This window comes from Mycteria americana, chromosome 17 (assembly GCF_035582795.1).
Source record: "Mycteria americana isolate JAX WOST 10 ecotype Jacksonville Zoo and Gardens chromosome 17, USCA_MyAme_1.0, whole genome shotgun sequence".
NCBI classification, from domain to species: domain Eukaryota; kingdom Metazoa; phylum Chordata; class Aves; order Ciconiiformes; family Ciconiidae; genus Mycteria; species Mycteria americana.
This window is the reverse complement of record NC_134381.1, coordinates 1914116-1930397: the sequence shown is the minus strand read 5'-3', so window position 1 is coordinate 1930397 and position 16282 is coordinate 1914116. Positions and strand designations below refer to the sequence as shown.

The 16282-nt window shown below is 43.4% G+C and overlaps 1 protein-coding gene across 13 annotated transcripts in view; it reads left to right on the top strand.

Moving 5' to 3' along the window:
* The window catches only part of EXD3 (exonuclease 3'-5' domain containing 3), a 295945-nt gene that overhangs the window by 78935 nt on the left and 200728 nt on the right, over positions 1-16282 (top strand). For 9 of the 13 annotated variants that reach the window (XM_075519656.1, XM_075519655.1, XM_075519660.1 and 6 more), the window contains exon 4: positions 15381-15445. The exons of 3 other annotated variants lie outside the window; for them this stretch is intronic. In XM_075519656.1, the coding sequence (XP_075375771.1) occupies positions 15381-15445 (65 nt within the window). Of the gene's footprint in view, positions 1-4804; positions 4873-15380; positions 15446-16282 lie in introns of those variants that run through there. One more of the 13 variants, XM_075519653.1, reaches the window with a different exon arrangement.

Below are 16282 nucleotides of genomic sequence, written 5' to 3'. Positions count from 1 at the left end.
AGCACCATACTCTGCTATGTGATTTGGGCATGTTGCAAGTTCCCTCCTTGATGAAACTGCGATGAGGAGTGATAAGGTTCCCTCTCAGGCACTGATGGACATTGAAAACGCTCCAAAGTACCCGCAGTGATTATTCAGGTTGAGTGAAAGGCCTGAGAAACGCCTGTGAAATGGTGCTCATTGCCACAAACTGCTTTATAATCCAGCCTGGCTTCCCTGTCTAGCAGTAGGACCCTTGCAGCACCCTGATTCTCTGTGGCCCACCCCATCAGCAATCCCTGAACTGAATACAGTTTTGGGAGGCGGCAGGATATTGCACGCTAAGCTGCTTTTCTCAGTTTTGATTCAGCAGTGTAACTCAGTATCTCACACTAAAAAGACTTTCCATTGGTATTCATGGCTCATATAACAGCTCCTCAACTGTTTCCTGCGGGTTCGGAGGGAAAGGATCTTTCCATGCATAATTTAATCACATTCAGCAGCGCAGCAGTTGGATCTTTTTTTTTTCCACAGAAAATCTATAACATCTTGTTAGTTAAATCTTACACTTTCAGAAATGTCAGTGAGCTTGCTTATCTTGTTCATTCAGATAAACACCTCTCAACATCCTGTTTTTCTTATGTCATACGAACAGGAAGAGAACGATTGTTTGAGATGTGCGTCAGTCATAATTGTAACCAGGCAGCCCCGTTACCCTCCCCATTGCCATGGAAACCAACAAATCTCCTCGAACATGTTGGTGGTGAGCTGACAGGTATCCTTTCTTTTCTACTTAACCTCCCAAGAGCTATAACTTTGCAAGTCATGTGTAGGACCTCTCAAAGATTTTTTTTTTAATTTTATCTAAAAGGGTGCACCTATAAATTTTGCAAGTGAATAGCCATTGCTACTTTTATCTTAAGTAGCAGTGATATCTTTTATTCAACTTTGTATCTAGTACTAGAAACACTGAAAAAACCCAGGGCAAGCTGTTTAGTCAGTGGTAGCGCAGTGTGAAGTACTGGGCAAGTTTTTGCCTGAGCCTGCATGTAATGCCTGTAAGGAGTCCTAGAGAAGAATGGTTTGAGCCAGCCAGCTTATGGAAACGCATGTGGCTATTCTGCAATCACTTAAAGGTGACCCAGAGAGCTTTGTGCATGGAGGGAGCAGATTCAGCATTTGGGGCACACTTTGGAGTAATTGAAACTGGTCCTGGCACCTCAGGGTGGGATTCTCAAAGCAGCAACAGGAGCAGAGATGCGTACGAAGAACACGTTATTTGAAGATTCTTGCTTTCTCTGGCACTATTGAGTATCAGTACTGGAGACGGAGTTTTAACGTAACACTCTGAGCTGTAATTAGCTATAGGAAGAAGAAGGAATTTTTTAGTATAGGAATTTTACCATTATTTTCTTCAACATAAGCAAAGTAGCAATTGCACTCTGCCTGTGGAGAGCTTGACTCAGCCTGGGCAAATGGGTCTTCTCCACGTTGTTTACTCGAGTCTTTTAATTACGTTATATGTAACCTGAAAAGCTACTTTACAAGCCATAGTTTTGATTAGAAGAAAGCTATGATATTTTCTCAAATTAGCATTTAAAGCGAATCAGTTTGGTTTGATATACTGCCCAACAAGACCGTGGACCACGGATGCCCACATCTGCCCTTTCTGTGTGGCCATTACTTGTAGCCTGTCTCCCCGTGCAAGCAGTGGAGGAGGAAGAGGGAGGAGAAAAGGAGGAATTCACCGAGCTGGTAATAGTGTTGGAGACATCATCTCTTGAAAACACAGCCTGAAGGACAGAAAATAAGCCAGCTGTGACTGGGAACTGCTGGCCTGGAGGGGGTGATCGCTGGTCACCCACTGCTACCTGTGCCTTGGAGGAATGGCCAAGGAAAGAGCAGCAGAGGGAGAAGTGAATTTCCCAGCAACAGACTTCAGGAAGGCAGGTGGTGACTTCCAGGACACGGTGCTGCGTGGTGCAGGGCACCGTCATTCAGCGTCTGAGAGCCAGAGGTGAAATACTGCTGGTGGGTTGGTTAGCGTGTCTTCCTTTTATCCTCCCCCGGTGCCCAGACTGGAGATGTAAACAGAAAAAAAGAAGTATTCATACGTAATTCCTACATATCTACATTTACAAAAAATTGACAGAGATAAAATCTGAAGAGGCATTCATTTCAGTTTTCTGTATCTTTCCCCTCAGCAGATCTGTTAAGGCTAAAAATATCCATGCATTGGGAGGGATGACACTAATATCTGCTGCAGACTTAAGCTTTTTTTTTGGTTTTATTTTTTCACTAATGGGAAAGACTCATACAAGTTTTAACATGTGTTGGGTACAGCATATGAAGAGGAACTCTCACACAGATACTGGAAAACTGTGAATTTCAAAGTAAATACTTAATAAAAGCAATAAGTGGCAAAATGTAATGTGTTCTTAAATTCTTAGCCTTGTTCCGATTGTCGTGCCTCCCTCTTTTGATTCTGCCTTTGTCAAGCATTGGGCAATAAAAGCTGTGGGCTTTTTCCTTGCTGGAAAAGTTAGTGTCAGTTGTAATTGCAAGATGCTGATCTTGTCTCTAAAACCCACCATTAATTGGAGTGTTTACTCAGCTGACAGCTCTAGCTTTTGCCAGTCAATCCGCGTGCTAAGGAAAGAATTAGAGCTGTCAACGATAACCCGACTCCAGAAGGAGAAAGTGCCAGAAGACTGGGAGGTGCTGCAGTCTTGTTTTTTCCACCTCATTTTCTACCGGTAGAAAACTGGTCAGTGTATGAAGATCTACAAAAGCAGTTTTTATAAAGAGCAGTGTCCCAAACTACATAGAAAGAACATCAGGAGGAGATCTGTGTTTACGAGGTGCACTCCTGCTTTTCCTGCGTGTAGCTCTGGCACGAGCTTCCTCTCTTAAGCAGAACCGGTCAGTGTTTTTCACCAGTGTGGTACAAGAGTTTCCAGCACAGTTTCCCCATCCCAGGTGAGCTGCAGCCCTAGGCTCCCATGAGAAAGCTCAGTTGCACTTTTATTTGCTTTGCTAAATAGGCTGGACTCCTCAAAACACATGACAGAAAAATGTTTCCATCCTCACTTCTATGTGACACAAAATTTGGAGTGTCTTTTGAATGTTTTGTTAAAGCATTTCATGGTACAACTTGATAGAAAGCTCACATGACCCCTAATTTAGGTGAAGTTCTCCTTAATTTAAGCAGAAATTAAGCATTAATTAAAAACTGGATTAAAAAGTTAGGATGTGGACCCAAGCCCAGTGAAATGTTTCCTTAGTTGACGTGTATGGAAATTTTTGTGTCAGTTTTGTTGGGTGAGAATTTCATCCATGGAGCTGTTCCTTCAAGGAGATAGGAGGGTTAAAGCTGTGGCTGAAAGAAGTTGGTGTCACTTGGGATAGGTTAAAATATGTGGACTTCTTCAGCTGAAGGTCTGAGCCTTTGTGTTGGGGTACTGAATGTGGACCAAATGTTTTTAGCTGTGCATTTGAACGTGTGCTTAAACACAGTCTAAATACTTCGCTTACATCAGGTCTCAACATGTAAAAGTTCCTATTTCAGCTTCTATTTTTAAAAACAATTTAATTCTCATTTGGATACTTACAGAACAAAGCTTCCTTGAACCTGATTACCTATCTTCAGTGATCAGAATGGTCTTAGCTAGTAAAAAAACAGCAAAAAAGTGAATTTTGACTTTACCAAAAGGGTTATTTTAATATGCTTCTGAAATGCCAGCAGAAAAGCTGAAGTATTCTTCAGGTTCAAGTCGTCTTTCTCAGGAGTAACCTACAGATTTCTTTGGGCAATTGAGTTAGCAGCCACAGATGAAAACAAATTCTGTGTCTCATTCTAAATACCTGAATCAGCAGTACTGGTTATGGAGCCGTGTAGATAACAGAACTAGAAATCCTTAGGAGCTAGGAGAGGCAGGCTGCCCTTGGTGCCTTTCACCTCGCCGATAGGGATGAAGCTGCAGCACTTTTGATTCTGTAAAGGGCCTGGTTGCCTGGTCCGTACCGGTGGAGTTCAGCAACGTGACCGTACACATCGGCCTCAGAAAGGGAGAGGTTCTGGCCCCCATTCAGCATCTGCTGATACTTCTTAAGTATGCAAAAGTGAGGAACTGGCAGAAGAAAATGTGGGAATGGCGTTTAAACAAGAATCAAACTATTGTTCCTTTCTGAAAAGAAAGTTGGATGGCTTCAAAACATGTACTATGGCTTTTTAGTATTAACAGTTGGGGTTTTTTCATGGAAAGCTGCTTAGGAGAGACAGTTAAAGGTTCTTAGGTTTAGAACTTGGGGATTTCCAGAGATGTCTGGAGGGGAAAAAATATATATCTTTTTGGCTTTATGATAGTACTCTGTGTCTGATGCTCCTTTGCCAAACTGCAGTTCAGGCCACTAGACCTGCTACTGCTGCTGTTCCCGACAGTCTTGGTACTAAGTAGCCAGAAAATAAGGACATGTTTAAGAAGTTCCCCCTTTTATCCCGGACAATATTAGTTTTCTTCACCTTTGCAGGACTGATAGGCTTGAAAAAAGAAATCGTTAGTTTTCTGGAGTGCTGTTTTAAATGTTGTTTTTAAACTCCTGAATTTCCGTTTCTGTGACAGTGCCATTAACTTGGTGTAGGGACACTGACTTGTACCCTGGCTGTGACAGATCCCTGCTGTGCCTGGGCTGGCGGAGGTGTGGTAAGACAGCCCCAACGCTCAGCAGTGGGATGTAGGAAATGGCTCATTCCACGGCAGTGAGTGTTGTCAGTGCTTCTGGGAGCCTGGTGACTCGCTCCTTACCCTGACCTCATCAACACTGAGATGTTTTATGGGAACAAAACCCATTTCTCTTTATCACTGAAAAAAATGCATGGAGCTGTTGGCTAAAGTAAGTAAAAATAGCTTGGCTGAATTTTTGGAGGAGAAGACATATTTTATGATGAAACCATGGTTTTTGCTTAAATAGGTTTGAACACAAGAACATAAGCCATGGTTTCAGCAGGACGGGGATCCACTGAGCTCAGTGTCTTCAGTCGCCTCTCTGGCTGTGCCTGGCAGTGAAGATGTAGGGAGAGGGTGTAAAAAATCAGAAGGGAACGAGGGAGTGCACTGCTGTCTTCCCCTCCAGTGTGTGCCCTGACTCCCATCAGTCCGCAACTCCGAGTTCTCCTGTGCCAGGGATTGTATTATCATCTTGGTGCTTAATAACCCTTGATATTGAGGTTTTAGCCCATCTAACAGAGGAGGAAACTATTAAAAGTGTTGCCAATTACTTGCAAAAGGCTAAGGTTTGTTATATTTTTAGGCTTTTATTAATTTTGATTTCATTACCTGCCTAGAAAGGAACTTCTTAGTATTATTTTTAGAATTGCCACTTGCGTGATCGATGCATTACTCCTTGTCAAGCCAGGGTGTATTGAAAGTATCCAAAAATGACTTCTGTTTGTCTGAGGTGGTGACCCACGTGTATGGTCAGACCGACAGTGTGAGATGCTCTCCTTTGCCACTGTGCCAAGAGGAAGGGATGTTTCTGCTCCCTGAGAGTGGGTCATGTCGGGCACTGTATGAGGAGGTTCCCAAAGCTGGGTAGCTTCTTGGTTAGGCTTCAGTTTTATTTCTTTAGCTGGCGCCAGATCTGAAGGGCATCTTCTGCTCACGTGCCGCATGCAGCGCCTAGATGTTGTTGCTGTTCAGGTGTCTGGGTGCGCTGAGTGGGAGAGGAATGCGAGTGCCCCGTGGGCTGACGTGGGGTGGGGGAGAGGAAGGTCCTTGTTTGGGGTACCGGGGTGGAGGTGTGCTGAGCCTGCCTGCTTACACAGCGGTGTCTGGTAAGCAACTCTCCTTTCTCCTCATTGACAAAAAGCACCAAGAAAATAAGAGGAAAATGTTATTGGCTGTTCTGCTCAGACAAGCAAGCCTTTTCTTTTAATGAGAGTGCATTTTGTTTGATCTGTGTTTTTGGGGGGAAATGATGAATTTTAGCCATTATGAAAACAAAACCCATGGTTATTTGTAAGGATTGTTTTATAAGAAGCATATGTGTGCTTTATTATTCTTTTGCTTGAAGTGTGGGGATTGTTTTCAGTTGGGAGGTTGCATTAGAAGAATGTGAACTTCTGACTCGCTGAGAAATAGAGCATGTATTAGAGAAATTGTGAGGTTTCCTATTATGTTTTTGTAACTCGAATTTCTCAGAATGGAAGGGATCTCTTTTGCCCTTAGTTAAAGAATGACTTTTACTGCCATTGAGAAAGAATGGATTCTTTTTCTAGAAAAACTTGTATTGCTTTCAATACACTTTTATTCTACCCACTATTCTTCTTTTCCCTTTCTCCTCTCCAGTATGGCAGCTTCTTTTTCTCATTGTTCTGCCTGTGCAACTCATTCTCCAGCCGTATTTCTGTTTGATCTCTGAATTCTGACATTTCAATAATGATGTAGTCGGCAGTGTAGACCAAGGTATGGCTTAACATAGTGATCCCAGGAAGGGGTGGGCTCAGCTAGTGGCATCTGAGGAATTCCAGCTTTTCTCTAGAAGAATCAAATGAGAAACATGAAATCAGCATTGAATGCGTAGCCGGATGCTTTGTGATACGCTTTTGCAAGGAGGTTAGAGAAAATACAATTAGTAGAGCTAACCCTGTGATACAGTATTGCATGCTGTCACATTAATACAATAGATCAAAACCAGAGACTACAATTCAGGAATTGCTGGCCTGTACCTTGCTATCCTACATGCAAGGTACATAATAGAATTAGATATTTCTATTAAATCAGGCCTGTCTGAAAGATGGCGAAGAACTACCAGAAGATAAGCTTCTGATACTGGCCTTCCCCCTAAAGCGAAGCAAAATAGTCCTGCTGGGTGAACCAACTCTCATTTGAATTGAAATGAAGCTTTACCCCCTGCTTTTGATACAGGGAGAGGACTGGGGTAGGGGGAATCATTTTGGGTTGACCTGACTTTTTTGTCTGGCCTATGAAGCAAAACATAAACTGGTTCTGCAGTTCGAATTGTTGCCTGGACCACATCGTGGCAGTGCGTTAGGTGATGTGAAGACCTCTGTTTTGGTAACGATTCCAGCCGTGGGGTACTTCATCTGCTGTAGAGAGACTGCAGGGGAAACCCAGCCGTGGCCTACAGATCTCCTCTCCTCTGGCAAGCAGGAGTAGCTGACTGTCACGTAAGGGCGTCACAGGGCTGGGAGGAATGTATCAGAACAGTCGCAGCTGGTCGACAAATAGAGAATAAGGAACCATTCACGTTAAATGAGGATTCTGGCTACTGAAAATGAGCTGATGTTCATCATCAGGTGATTACAAGTGAGGAACTTACTGAGTTTGGGGGTTTTTTTCCTCCTTTTTTTTCCCTCCTATCTGATGCAGATATTCCACTGGCTGTGTTAGTGCAGAAGGTGAATCCAAATGTGTGAATGAAGAACTGGAGGAACACGTAATGAATGCTTTTCCTTTGGGGAACCTAGACTCGCAGACCTCCCAAAAGGCTAAATCTTTAATGTTAAAATTACAGGGGAGGTGTGTGGTGTATGGAGTTTTTAAGACTGTGGTAGCTGCATGCGGTTACTTCCCTTCTGAGATCTGAAGCGTTCTGGGCGGTGGAGTTCAAAGCTCTGTCGATTAGAAAGCTGTAGCTAAAATTGGAAACCGAGCCAAAGGCTGGAGTGAGCCAGACATACCTTATAAAGAAGGACCCTCTCCGTCTTGTTGCTTCATTTCCTTGTTGTTTGAATTCAGCTAAACCCACATAGTTATACGTTTAAAAGGCATATTTGTCTTTTGCGGGAGATGCAGTTAAGGAATGGTAGCTGGGCATGGTGAGTGGACTGGGGACTGGAGCCCTAGAAATTGTGCTAAAGCAGAGCAATTTATTGCTTCTGAAATGAAATAGTTCTGTGACATCTGATCCTCTTGTAAATTTTGCACTGGAGGATTCAGTGGTGGGATGTAATTAACATTTAAATTGATCAGGCTCTTACGGCAGCATTCCTCTGCCTGCCTGCAGACACTGGTACAGGAGACATTTCCCTGCGAGCGAATAGCTCTGGGGGGCTTTTATTCTTTGTGGGAGTCTCATCACTGCACAGTGGAGATTGGGATGAATCACGGGGTGGTTACTCCTTAGTCATGGTGTTCTTGGGAGTGAATTGTTATCATTCCTGGAAATATCTGTTCTTCCTAAGACGCAGACTGCCATGAGAAAGTATTAAAGAGCCTTTGGCCTCCTTGGTGCAGGTGTATGTGAAACAGGATTGGACACTCTTGTGAGTGAAAATACTCCCCATCCCAAGAAGGTGCTAATTTACGCTTAAAAGTAACGTGCAGGGGTGGAGAAGGATGCATTGGAAGTTCATCCTGGTCATGGTGTTATCGGAATGAGAGTGATATTCCTGAAAAAATCCATCTCCCCTGAGACACCTGTAGGCAACTTAACTGGTAATGACAAGGTGTCCAAGGGCCACAGGCCCCCTGGGTTGAGGTGAGCTGGCAGATCTGATCAGAAGGTGACGTGGGCGCTCGTTGGACCATTGATGGCAGTGCACTGCCTGCGCGGGTCCACGCTCCCTGCCCCATCCCTGAGGGCGCATTTCTTGAGCGCTAATTTGGGGAGAAGTACTGTGGGCATCCGGCCCCAGGTGCTCGAGCAGCATCCACAGACGCTCACAGGTGACGAGTCCGAGCCGGCCCCGCTGCCACGGCTTGGGGGTGAGCCCAGACCTCAGCGCAGGCCTCGTGTGTGCGGCACGGAGGTGTGGGGAGAATACCAGGCAAACGCGGTGCTTGCCAAAGGGTTGCTAAAGCCCTTGCTTTGGTACTGGTCTTTTTACCGTGATTTCTCAGTAGTTTGGAGCTCTGCCTCCTTGGCTGCTTGCTAAGTTGTCTGTTTTTTGATTCTGTGTGGGGAAAACTACATTTTTGTTTACCTCTTCACTCCCAGTTATAACTTGGTATATAGACATGCTACAGTGCCATGTCTGTTAAGCAAATAGACATGGTACGGTGCCGTGTCTATTAAGCAAAACCCTTTGTGACTTTTATATTCAGAAAGCGAATTGAATGAGAACAGGGAAAAACTGACCTTGGATTTGCAGAAAACGGTGGCTGTCTCGGCTGCGCTCCTGTATCAGCGTGGACACAAAGCAAGCAGAGGTTCCATTTCATTGTGGGGGAAGTAGGAAATACGATCCTTGGCACTGTTTGGAAAAATACGGGCAAATTACAGCAATGCCGTTAAATTCATTTAGAACACGTGTTCTCAATAAGAAGTGGAGAATGGATTGGCGCAAGGGGGATGGAGCAGCAATACCGACTAAACCCGCTTCTCAGGATATTGCATCTATCAAGTTCTGACCGGCTACAAAAGCCACGTCCCGCCTCTGTCTTTTGCAGCTTCTGATGCACCAAGTCCCCTTCGCTCTTCCCTCCCTCTGAAACCAAGGAAGAGAGTTACATTGGCCTTGCTGCAAGGTTGTATTTTAACTGGGTACACCTCCGATGGAAACGTGACAGTTACTCCAAAAGGAACAGTAATAAGCAAGAAGTTGCCCAAAGTTCCCAGCTCTGGGCAGCATTCTTCGCAGGGATGCTCTGGGGCAGTGGGTGGTCTCTCATCCTCTCAATTTCTAACTGTTTTCAAAGAGATTTCCCCGTTTTGTTCCTGGGTTTGTCGGAGGCCTCGTCTCCTGCTCGCATTGCTGCCAGCTGTTAAGCGTCTCTTGAAGGCAAGTCTTCAGCACAAGGGATGTTGCGGCAGGACCAAACACGGTTGCAATAGCACAATCCTAACTTTATTTTTAAAAAGTGATTGTATCATATCTGTTTTGATTGGTGACCATGAATTCTAGTATGTTTGACGTCTTTACCCACTCCATGGTTATGTAGCGTGTCAGGTATCTCTCCCTAGACCCTGGGATAAATCCAAGTAAGAACAAATTACTGACAAAGCCTCCTACAAAGCAAAAGGAGAATGGCACTGCCATGCCCCACCAGCTAATACCCACGTATTCACGTGTACGTGCTTTTTCTGAAGTCTTTCTACTTATTTTAAAATAATATAGCACTTTACCTTTTGTTTCTTTATTGTATCGACTTCCTCTTTTTTTTTAATTACAACCCAGAGTTTTACAATGCGTATTGCATAATACCTGTCTATTCTAAAATTGTTTTTGTGGCTTTTAAATGTCATTTCACATAGTTAGGAGAAATTCCATATGGAATCATTGTCTCAAGCTCAAAAATACTTAAACAAGATTGGAAGTTTTATTTATGTTGCGTGTGCTCATTAAAAGTAGGCACAGGAAGAAAACCTAGAAGGTGTAAAAATCTGTGAGTTTCTATGGAGGAAATTTGTATCTTTTTAATTAAATCAGCTTGTTCTTAGAGACTCAAAATTTGTCACTAGAAAATGTATCCATTCATTTTTTTGCATCATCAAAGTGATATTATTTCTGTTCCCTATCAGCCTTCTCTTCTATAAAATTAGCACAAGCTTGGTGTGAACTACAGACACTTTTCTGAAAAAAATTGAGACAAAGTAGGTTTTTATAAGAGTCTTTGATTAATTCTTAATCCACATAGCATACTATTTGTTGGTTTTCAGATGTAATTTAAATGACACAGTGTTGGGTGTAGCGATCATGCTGCTGAAACAGGAGTTGGCTGAATCACTCTGCTCCCCCACCCGCCCCCAGTTTATGCATTGCCTATACTTTTATATATTTGAGTTTTTAAGTGCAAATGGGCTAGCTGCACTTTTGGTGACATTGAAATATCTAGAACCTTTATTTTCCTTTCAGAAAAATATCTCAAAGGCTTATTGAGATTAACAGGAGTTTTCACAGAGGACAGATTTCAGGGATTTATTGGGGCAGAAGGCACACGAAACAACAGATAATAGTAAAAATTCACTGGTTGTTTGCTGGGTGGGTTGGATTTGTTATATATTCCATTGAACATTTATTAAAATCCTGTTAATTTGCAAGGCAGAGGTCTAAGCCGTCTGCCTAAAGAAGTCTTCACCATTAGCATTTTGTTCTTGACCTTTTCTGTCCCTGAATTTCAGCTGTAATTGACTGCTTGGTGGATGTGATCCTACGTTTCAGTCACATTAGCCTCCTTTTTTTGGGGGGGGAGGGGTGTTGGTTTTTTTTTCAATCTCTATCTTTTAACTAGTTGACTGTAATTCTTCCAGGTCTCGGGCCATGGGCCATTTAATGGCTTTTGACACAAAGAAAAAGTGTTGAGAGATTTTTTCATTGGTAAGTTCCTCCTCTGAGGTTGGATGTCTCACTTTCCCCATGTGAGACACACAAGGACCCTCGGTCAGAAAGTGGGCTTCTCTTGCCAGGGCGTTTCAGCAGAACCGGTGAATAATGCAGCAGAATTTTGCAAGGACGCAATAGCAAAACCACTGCTTTACCTCACCAGCCCGCGGGCACCGCTTTTGTTGTGATCACAGCAGGTTTTGAGTGATGTATGCACAAAGGAAAAAGAGAGAATGAACAGAAAGTAGTTTATGGCTTTCCTCAAAGGCACTTTTCTAACTCAAAAATGTAAGCCTTGTGGTTTATATGGTTTTGAAATGTAACCACAGATACTGGAAAAGATTTGGTTTACCGTCTCCTCCAATTTTGGTACCAGATTCAGGGCAGAGGAAATTTATTTTCAGAATGAAGAAAGTTGAAAGGAAATATATTAATGTCAAAATTCTTAAAACAGGAACATACTATTTGGGGAAACTGTCAGATGATGAAATCGAGGTTTTGTGTCTTGATGGAATGGGTGCAGATGTCTCTTTTTGAGATCTCCACCAAAGTGCTATAACCTTGCTTTGGTGAAGCTTTGCCAGGTATTTTATGGTCTGCAACCCACTTTTTGGGAGCTGTGAAGGATCAGAGTCAGACAGCACTTTCTCTTTGAGCTTGGTCTAGGAACTGAATGGGCTCAGCTGCCTGGGGCGCGTCTCAGCCTCCCCAGTTTGGCAGCATGGTAGACCTGGGCATCCTTGGCTGCTCACAGCTGGGAGCAGAGCGAGCAGATGCTCTCCTACTTGCCACACTGGTTTTTTACACTGTTTTACATGGCCTCATCCTTGTTTTGTTTGTTTTGCTCATTGAATGACCCTTGCTAATAGCTGGATATCTCTTCAGTATGTAAGAATCTCTGCAGAATTTAGCTTTTCTTTAGAAGTGGATATTCTGGGTGTTCTTGGTGTGACATATGAAGGCGTTTTTCTGGCCTCTGTGACCTATCCTTGCTTTTGCGGGCAGTGTTCTGTCACTGTTCTAATACGCGTATCTTAGTAATTGCTGCTTCTTGCTCCTACTGCTGTGGCTGGAGGTCGCTCCAGAATTTTCCTGTTCTTGTCCTCCAAGTTGAGCCCAGATGCATTTGTGGTTCAGTTACAACCATTTGGTTTCCAGTCACTTTGCTTTGTTCTTCCTTCCCTTGTATTTCTTCCTCCCTTTTGTGTTGAGCAATCGTCTGCTCTCCAGATTTGTTCTGGAAGGCTTATGAAACTCCTCGTAAGGTCCTGTCCTTTTTCCTCTGATGTCCTGGCATTAGTTTCCTGCTGCTTCTCAGGTTCCTTCTTGGATGTGGATGAGCGGGATCCTATCTGCTATTCCACTGGGAACATAATAGTACTGTTACTGCTTCATTATCCGTGCCAAGACAGTCATTTTCACTCTTTAGGCGTGCCGGGAGAACCAAGAGGAGGCTGGTCCCCCAACGAGGTCCTGCAGGAAGGATAGAGGAATTCTTCATTTCTTTCAGTAGCCAAAATGATGTGGACCTTCACATTTACATCTTCTGTCCTAGCTGGAGGGTAGCTAGATACAATAGCTCAAGGTCCAGCGTGAACTGCAGTGGCTTTCCACTCCGGTGGGACTAGGCAAAAGTATAATGCTGCTTTGTGCTCTCGTTTATGTTTGGTTCTAGGAGCATCTGCTCATCAGTTATTTTGTTATGTTTAGCCTCTGACTACATTTCACCCTTAGGTACTTCCAAGGCTTTAAGAGGTAAGGAAGGAAACAGCACTGTTCTGACACCAGCGTACCGCAGTTAGTATTTCAGTGTTTCTTCTCCTCGTTCAACCCCCATTCCGGAGAATTGAGTGGGATTTGTCTCTTTCTTTCGCCCAGACTGAATGGAGAGCAAAACCTTTTGCTCAGGTCATGCCAGAAGATGGCTGGTTGCCCTCCCCATGGTTGACCTTCTCCCGCCCCAGCAGTTTGGCACTGGCCTCGGCCACTGCCTGGCCGGCCTGGCTGCCTGACACTGGGGCTCGGCAGCATCCCGAGACATTTCATAGAAATAACTACATTATGGGTGCGTTCACTTCCAGGGCTTGGGGAGGGAGAAGGTTGTTTCCTACTTACCCGTGCTTGCACAGTGGCAGGCTGGCAACATGCTGGGTCGTTCAAAATTGACTGGAAAGATGGTTTTCATGCATCTGTGTATTGAAATAACGGTGAGATCAGATTTCAGTTACAGGGAGGTAAGGTAGGAAAAAGTCACGTAAGAGAAGGGCTTGTTTTGTTGACTGAGGTTTAGAAAGCTTTTTAACAAGTTGAATTATTGGCTGTATCTGAAGGGAAACACTGCTTTCCTAACTGCTCTCATTTCCTGTATCATTCCGGCTTGTTCACTGCATTAATTACAGTTCAGATTTACAGTGTATTTGGTTACACACTGGGTTGCATTCTAATTTTTTTTCCTGTGTGTGTATAAATTTCTTTGGGAGTCAGGCCAAGAGGAGAGTGTGTCTATATGCATGCACACACACATGGGCTGAATTTGACTGTTAGTCGCTAATTTTGTGGGGAGTAGGGATCTGGATTTTCTTCTGTTTTGTTGTAAAAAGAGACTTTTCTTTTTCCAAAGGAGAAGCAGTAGCTGAGAACAGCCAGTGTTTGGAGAGTTCAAGATTTCAGAACAACCAGAGATGAGAGAAAATATTATCTTATGAATTGTAAATGTGGCATTTTTAATTTGGCTGGTGTTTCCCAGAGGTTAGTGGATAATGGGAATACTATCATTCTCTTGGCTGGGCCAGTAATCAACTTGCCACTTAAAATATTTTATAAATGCAGTGCTTCACAGTTTAGTTGGATGAGGTAGAGCTTTTCACAGTTGAAGTAGCTTTTTGCGACCTGAAATATGAAGTGAGATGGGATACTAAGCAAGACATCTAGCATTTGGAAATGAGCTATTTAGGAACTGTAGAATGCAGAAGGTGATTGAAAGGATGTTTCCTCTTCGGTTTAACGTTTTTCTTTTGGCTTTATGAAAACGTAAGAGGAGGTGCACTAAATATACGAGGAGTGTTTTTGGAGAAATCATTCAGATTTTTAAATTAATTCTTTGCCTTTAAACTGTTGATGCAGTAGAAGATTTTCATTCAGAATATTCCGAGTTATGGTTTCGTAAGTAAATGATTACGAATTAAATAGAACCAGATATAAAAAATGTTACTGCTTTTAAAATGAAATATTCCTAAGCCTTTGGTTCAGAAATACTGGTATGATGAATAACGGTATGATGAATAATACTGGTATGATGAATAATAATAGCTACAAAATAACAACTGAATGCAAGTTCTCAAATAACTAGGTGAAAAATAAAAGAGAAAAATTCCAAATAACCTTCTTTTGAAATAATTGATCACTCTTTTTTTTTGTCTTGCCACTGAACACAGCAGCATTTCACCTTTCCTCTTCCTCAAACACCACCTTGCCCGAATCCCGTCAGAGCCCAGCCTGGTTCCAGCCCCGCGTGCCTGGCCCGGCACGGGCCGGCTCGGCTCTCCAGCACACAAAGGCTGCCCTGTGCTTGCCAAGCAAATAGAGGCTGATCTTCCCATAAATTCACCCACTCGCGTCTTCCATCCACAGGTTGCGAGGAGGTTAACGCTTTAGAGCCATTTCATTAAAAATGAGTGTGTTGGTAATCCTTTCCAACCTGTGCAAGATGCTTACTCTTCTAGGACCATTTTGGTTTAATATTAAAGGGGGGGGCGGGGGACGGACGGGACCGGTGGGGATGTATTTGATGCGTAGCAGCAGCATGATTTAGTTGTAAATGCAGCAATACAGCTTTTCAGTATTTGAGCCCGTGTGGGTGTTTAGTTAAAGCCATGCATGGGTGATGTCTGTTATTTTGTTAGGATTTCAGAGTGAGGGATTTTAGCACTTTAATCCTGACTGACAGTTGGAAGGTTGGTGGTTTCAAACACAGTGGTATGGAGTAGCTGATTTCTCTTCGGTGAAACAATGCACCAGTGTGTCTAGGCTGCCTGTACAGAGCCAATAAATCTGTTTTGTTTTGTTTTTCTCCCCCCTTTTCTCTCTCTCTCTCTCTCTCTTCCCCCTCCTCCAGGCCAGGACCCACTCCTATTGCTGAAAACCCTTCAGCTTCTCTGGACAAAGAAAGAGATGAAGAAGGTAAGGCTGAGCCTCCCCTCCACGCTGCAGTTAATAACTGCATGCAGAGCATGTCCAGACGCAGAACGCTTAGGTCAGACCTGCAATTCTTCATGATTGCTTTCAGTTCCAGCACACAGGGGAAGAGCCTATGCATTTGCAGCAAGAAGTGAAAAGAAAAGGTAGCTCTGTGTGATGCGAAGCAGCTCAGGGGCTCGTATAAAAGAGCTGAAGTCTACAGGGCTGAGTTACAGAGGGAAAAAAATCAAAGTTGCTTTTGTTTTCTTTTAAACACTTTTTTGTCCATTAAATGGAGGATCTTAGGGGGAGGGGGAAGAATATTTCTAGTAGCTGAAAAAATGAGGGTTGAAGTCAGTAGAAAAATGCTCTTTGCCAAGTGGAATGATATTAAAGCCTTCATATTCAAAGTATTTTTACTATTTTTTCTGATTTGGTTTGGTTTTGCCTTTTGGAGCGGTGCATGCAATTTACACTGCCTGTCTAAAATTAGTGCTCTTTTTTTATGCAGCACCCTATGGGCTCTACGTAGAGATTTCTCATAGGGACTAAAATATACTTCATCTAAATTTGGGAGCTTGAAAACTAACAAAAACACTCGATGCATCAGCTTAGTGGTGTTTCCCATGTTCAACTCTGTGTTGTTCAGGCAGGTTCATAGCCAAGATGGTTTTTTCTAAAAGACCCAAAAACCTGCAGCTCACCACATAGCCACGTGGAATGTGTTCTGTGTGAAATGGCCGGCGCGGCTGAGTACCTTGGTGTACGTGCTCCATCCTAGGTGTCTGGAGTGTTTAGTCATTGTCCTTGTCTGCCGCACTTAGACTTTCCATTACTGAT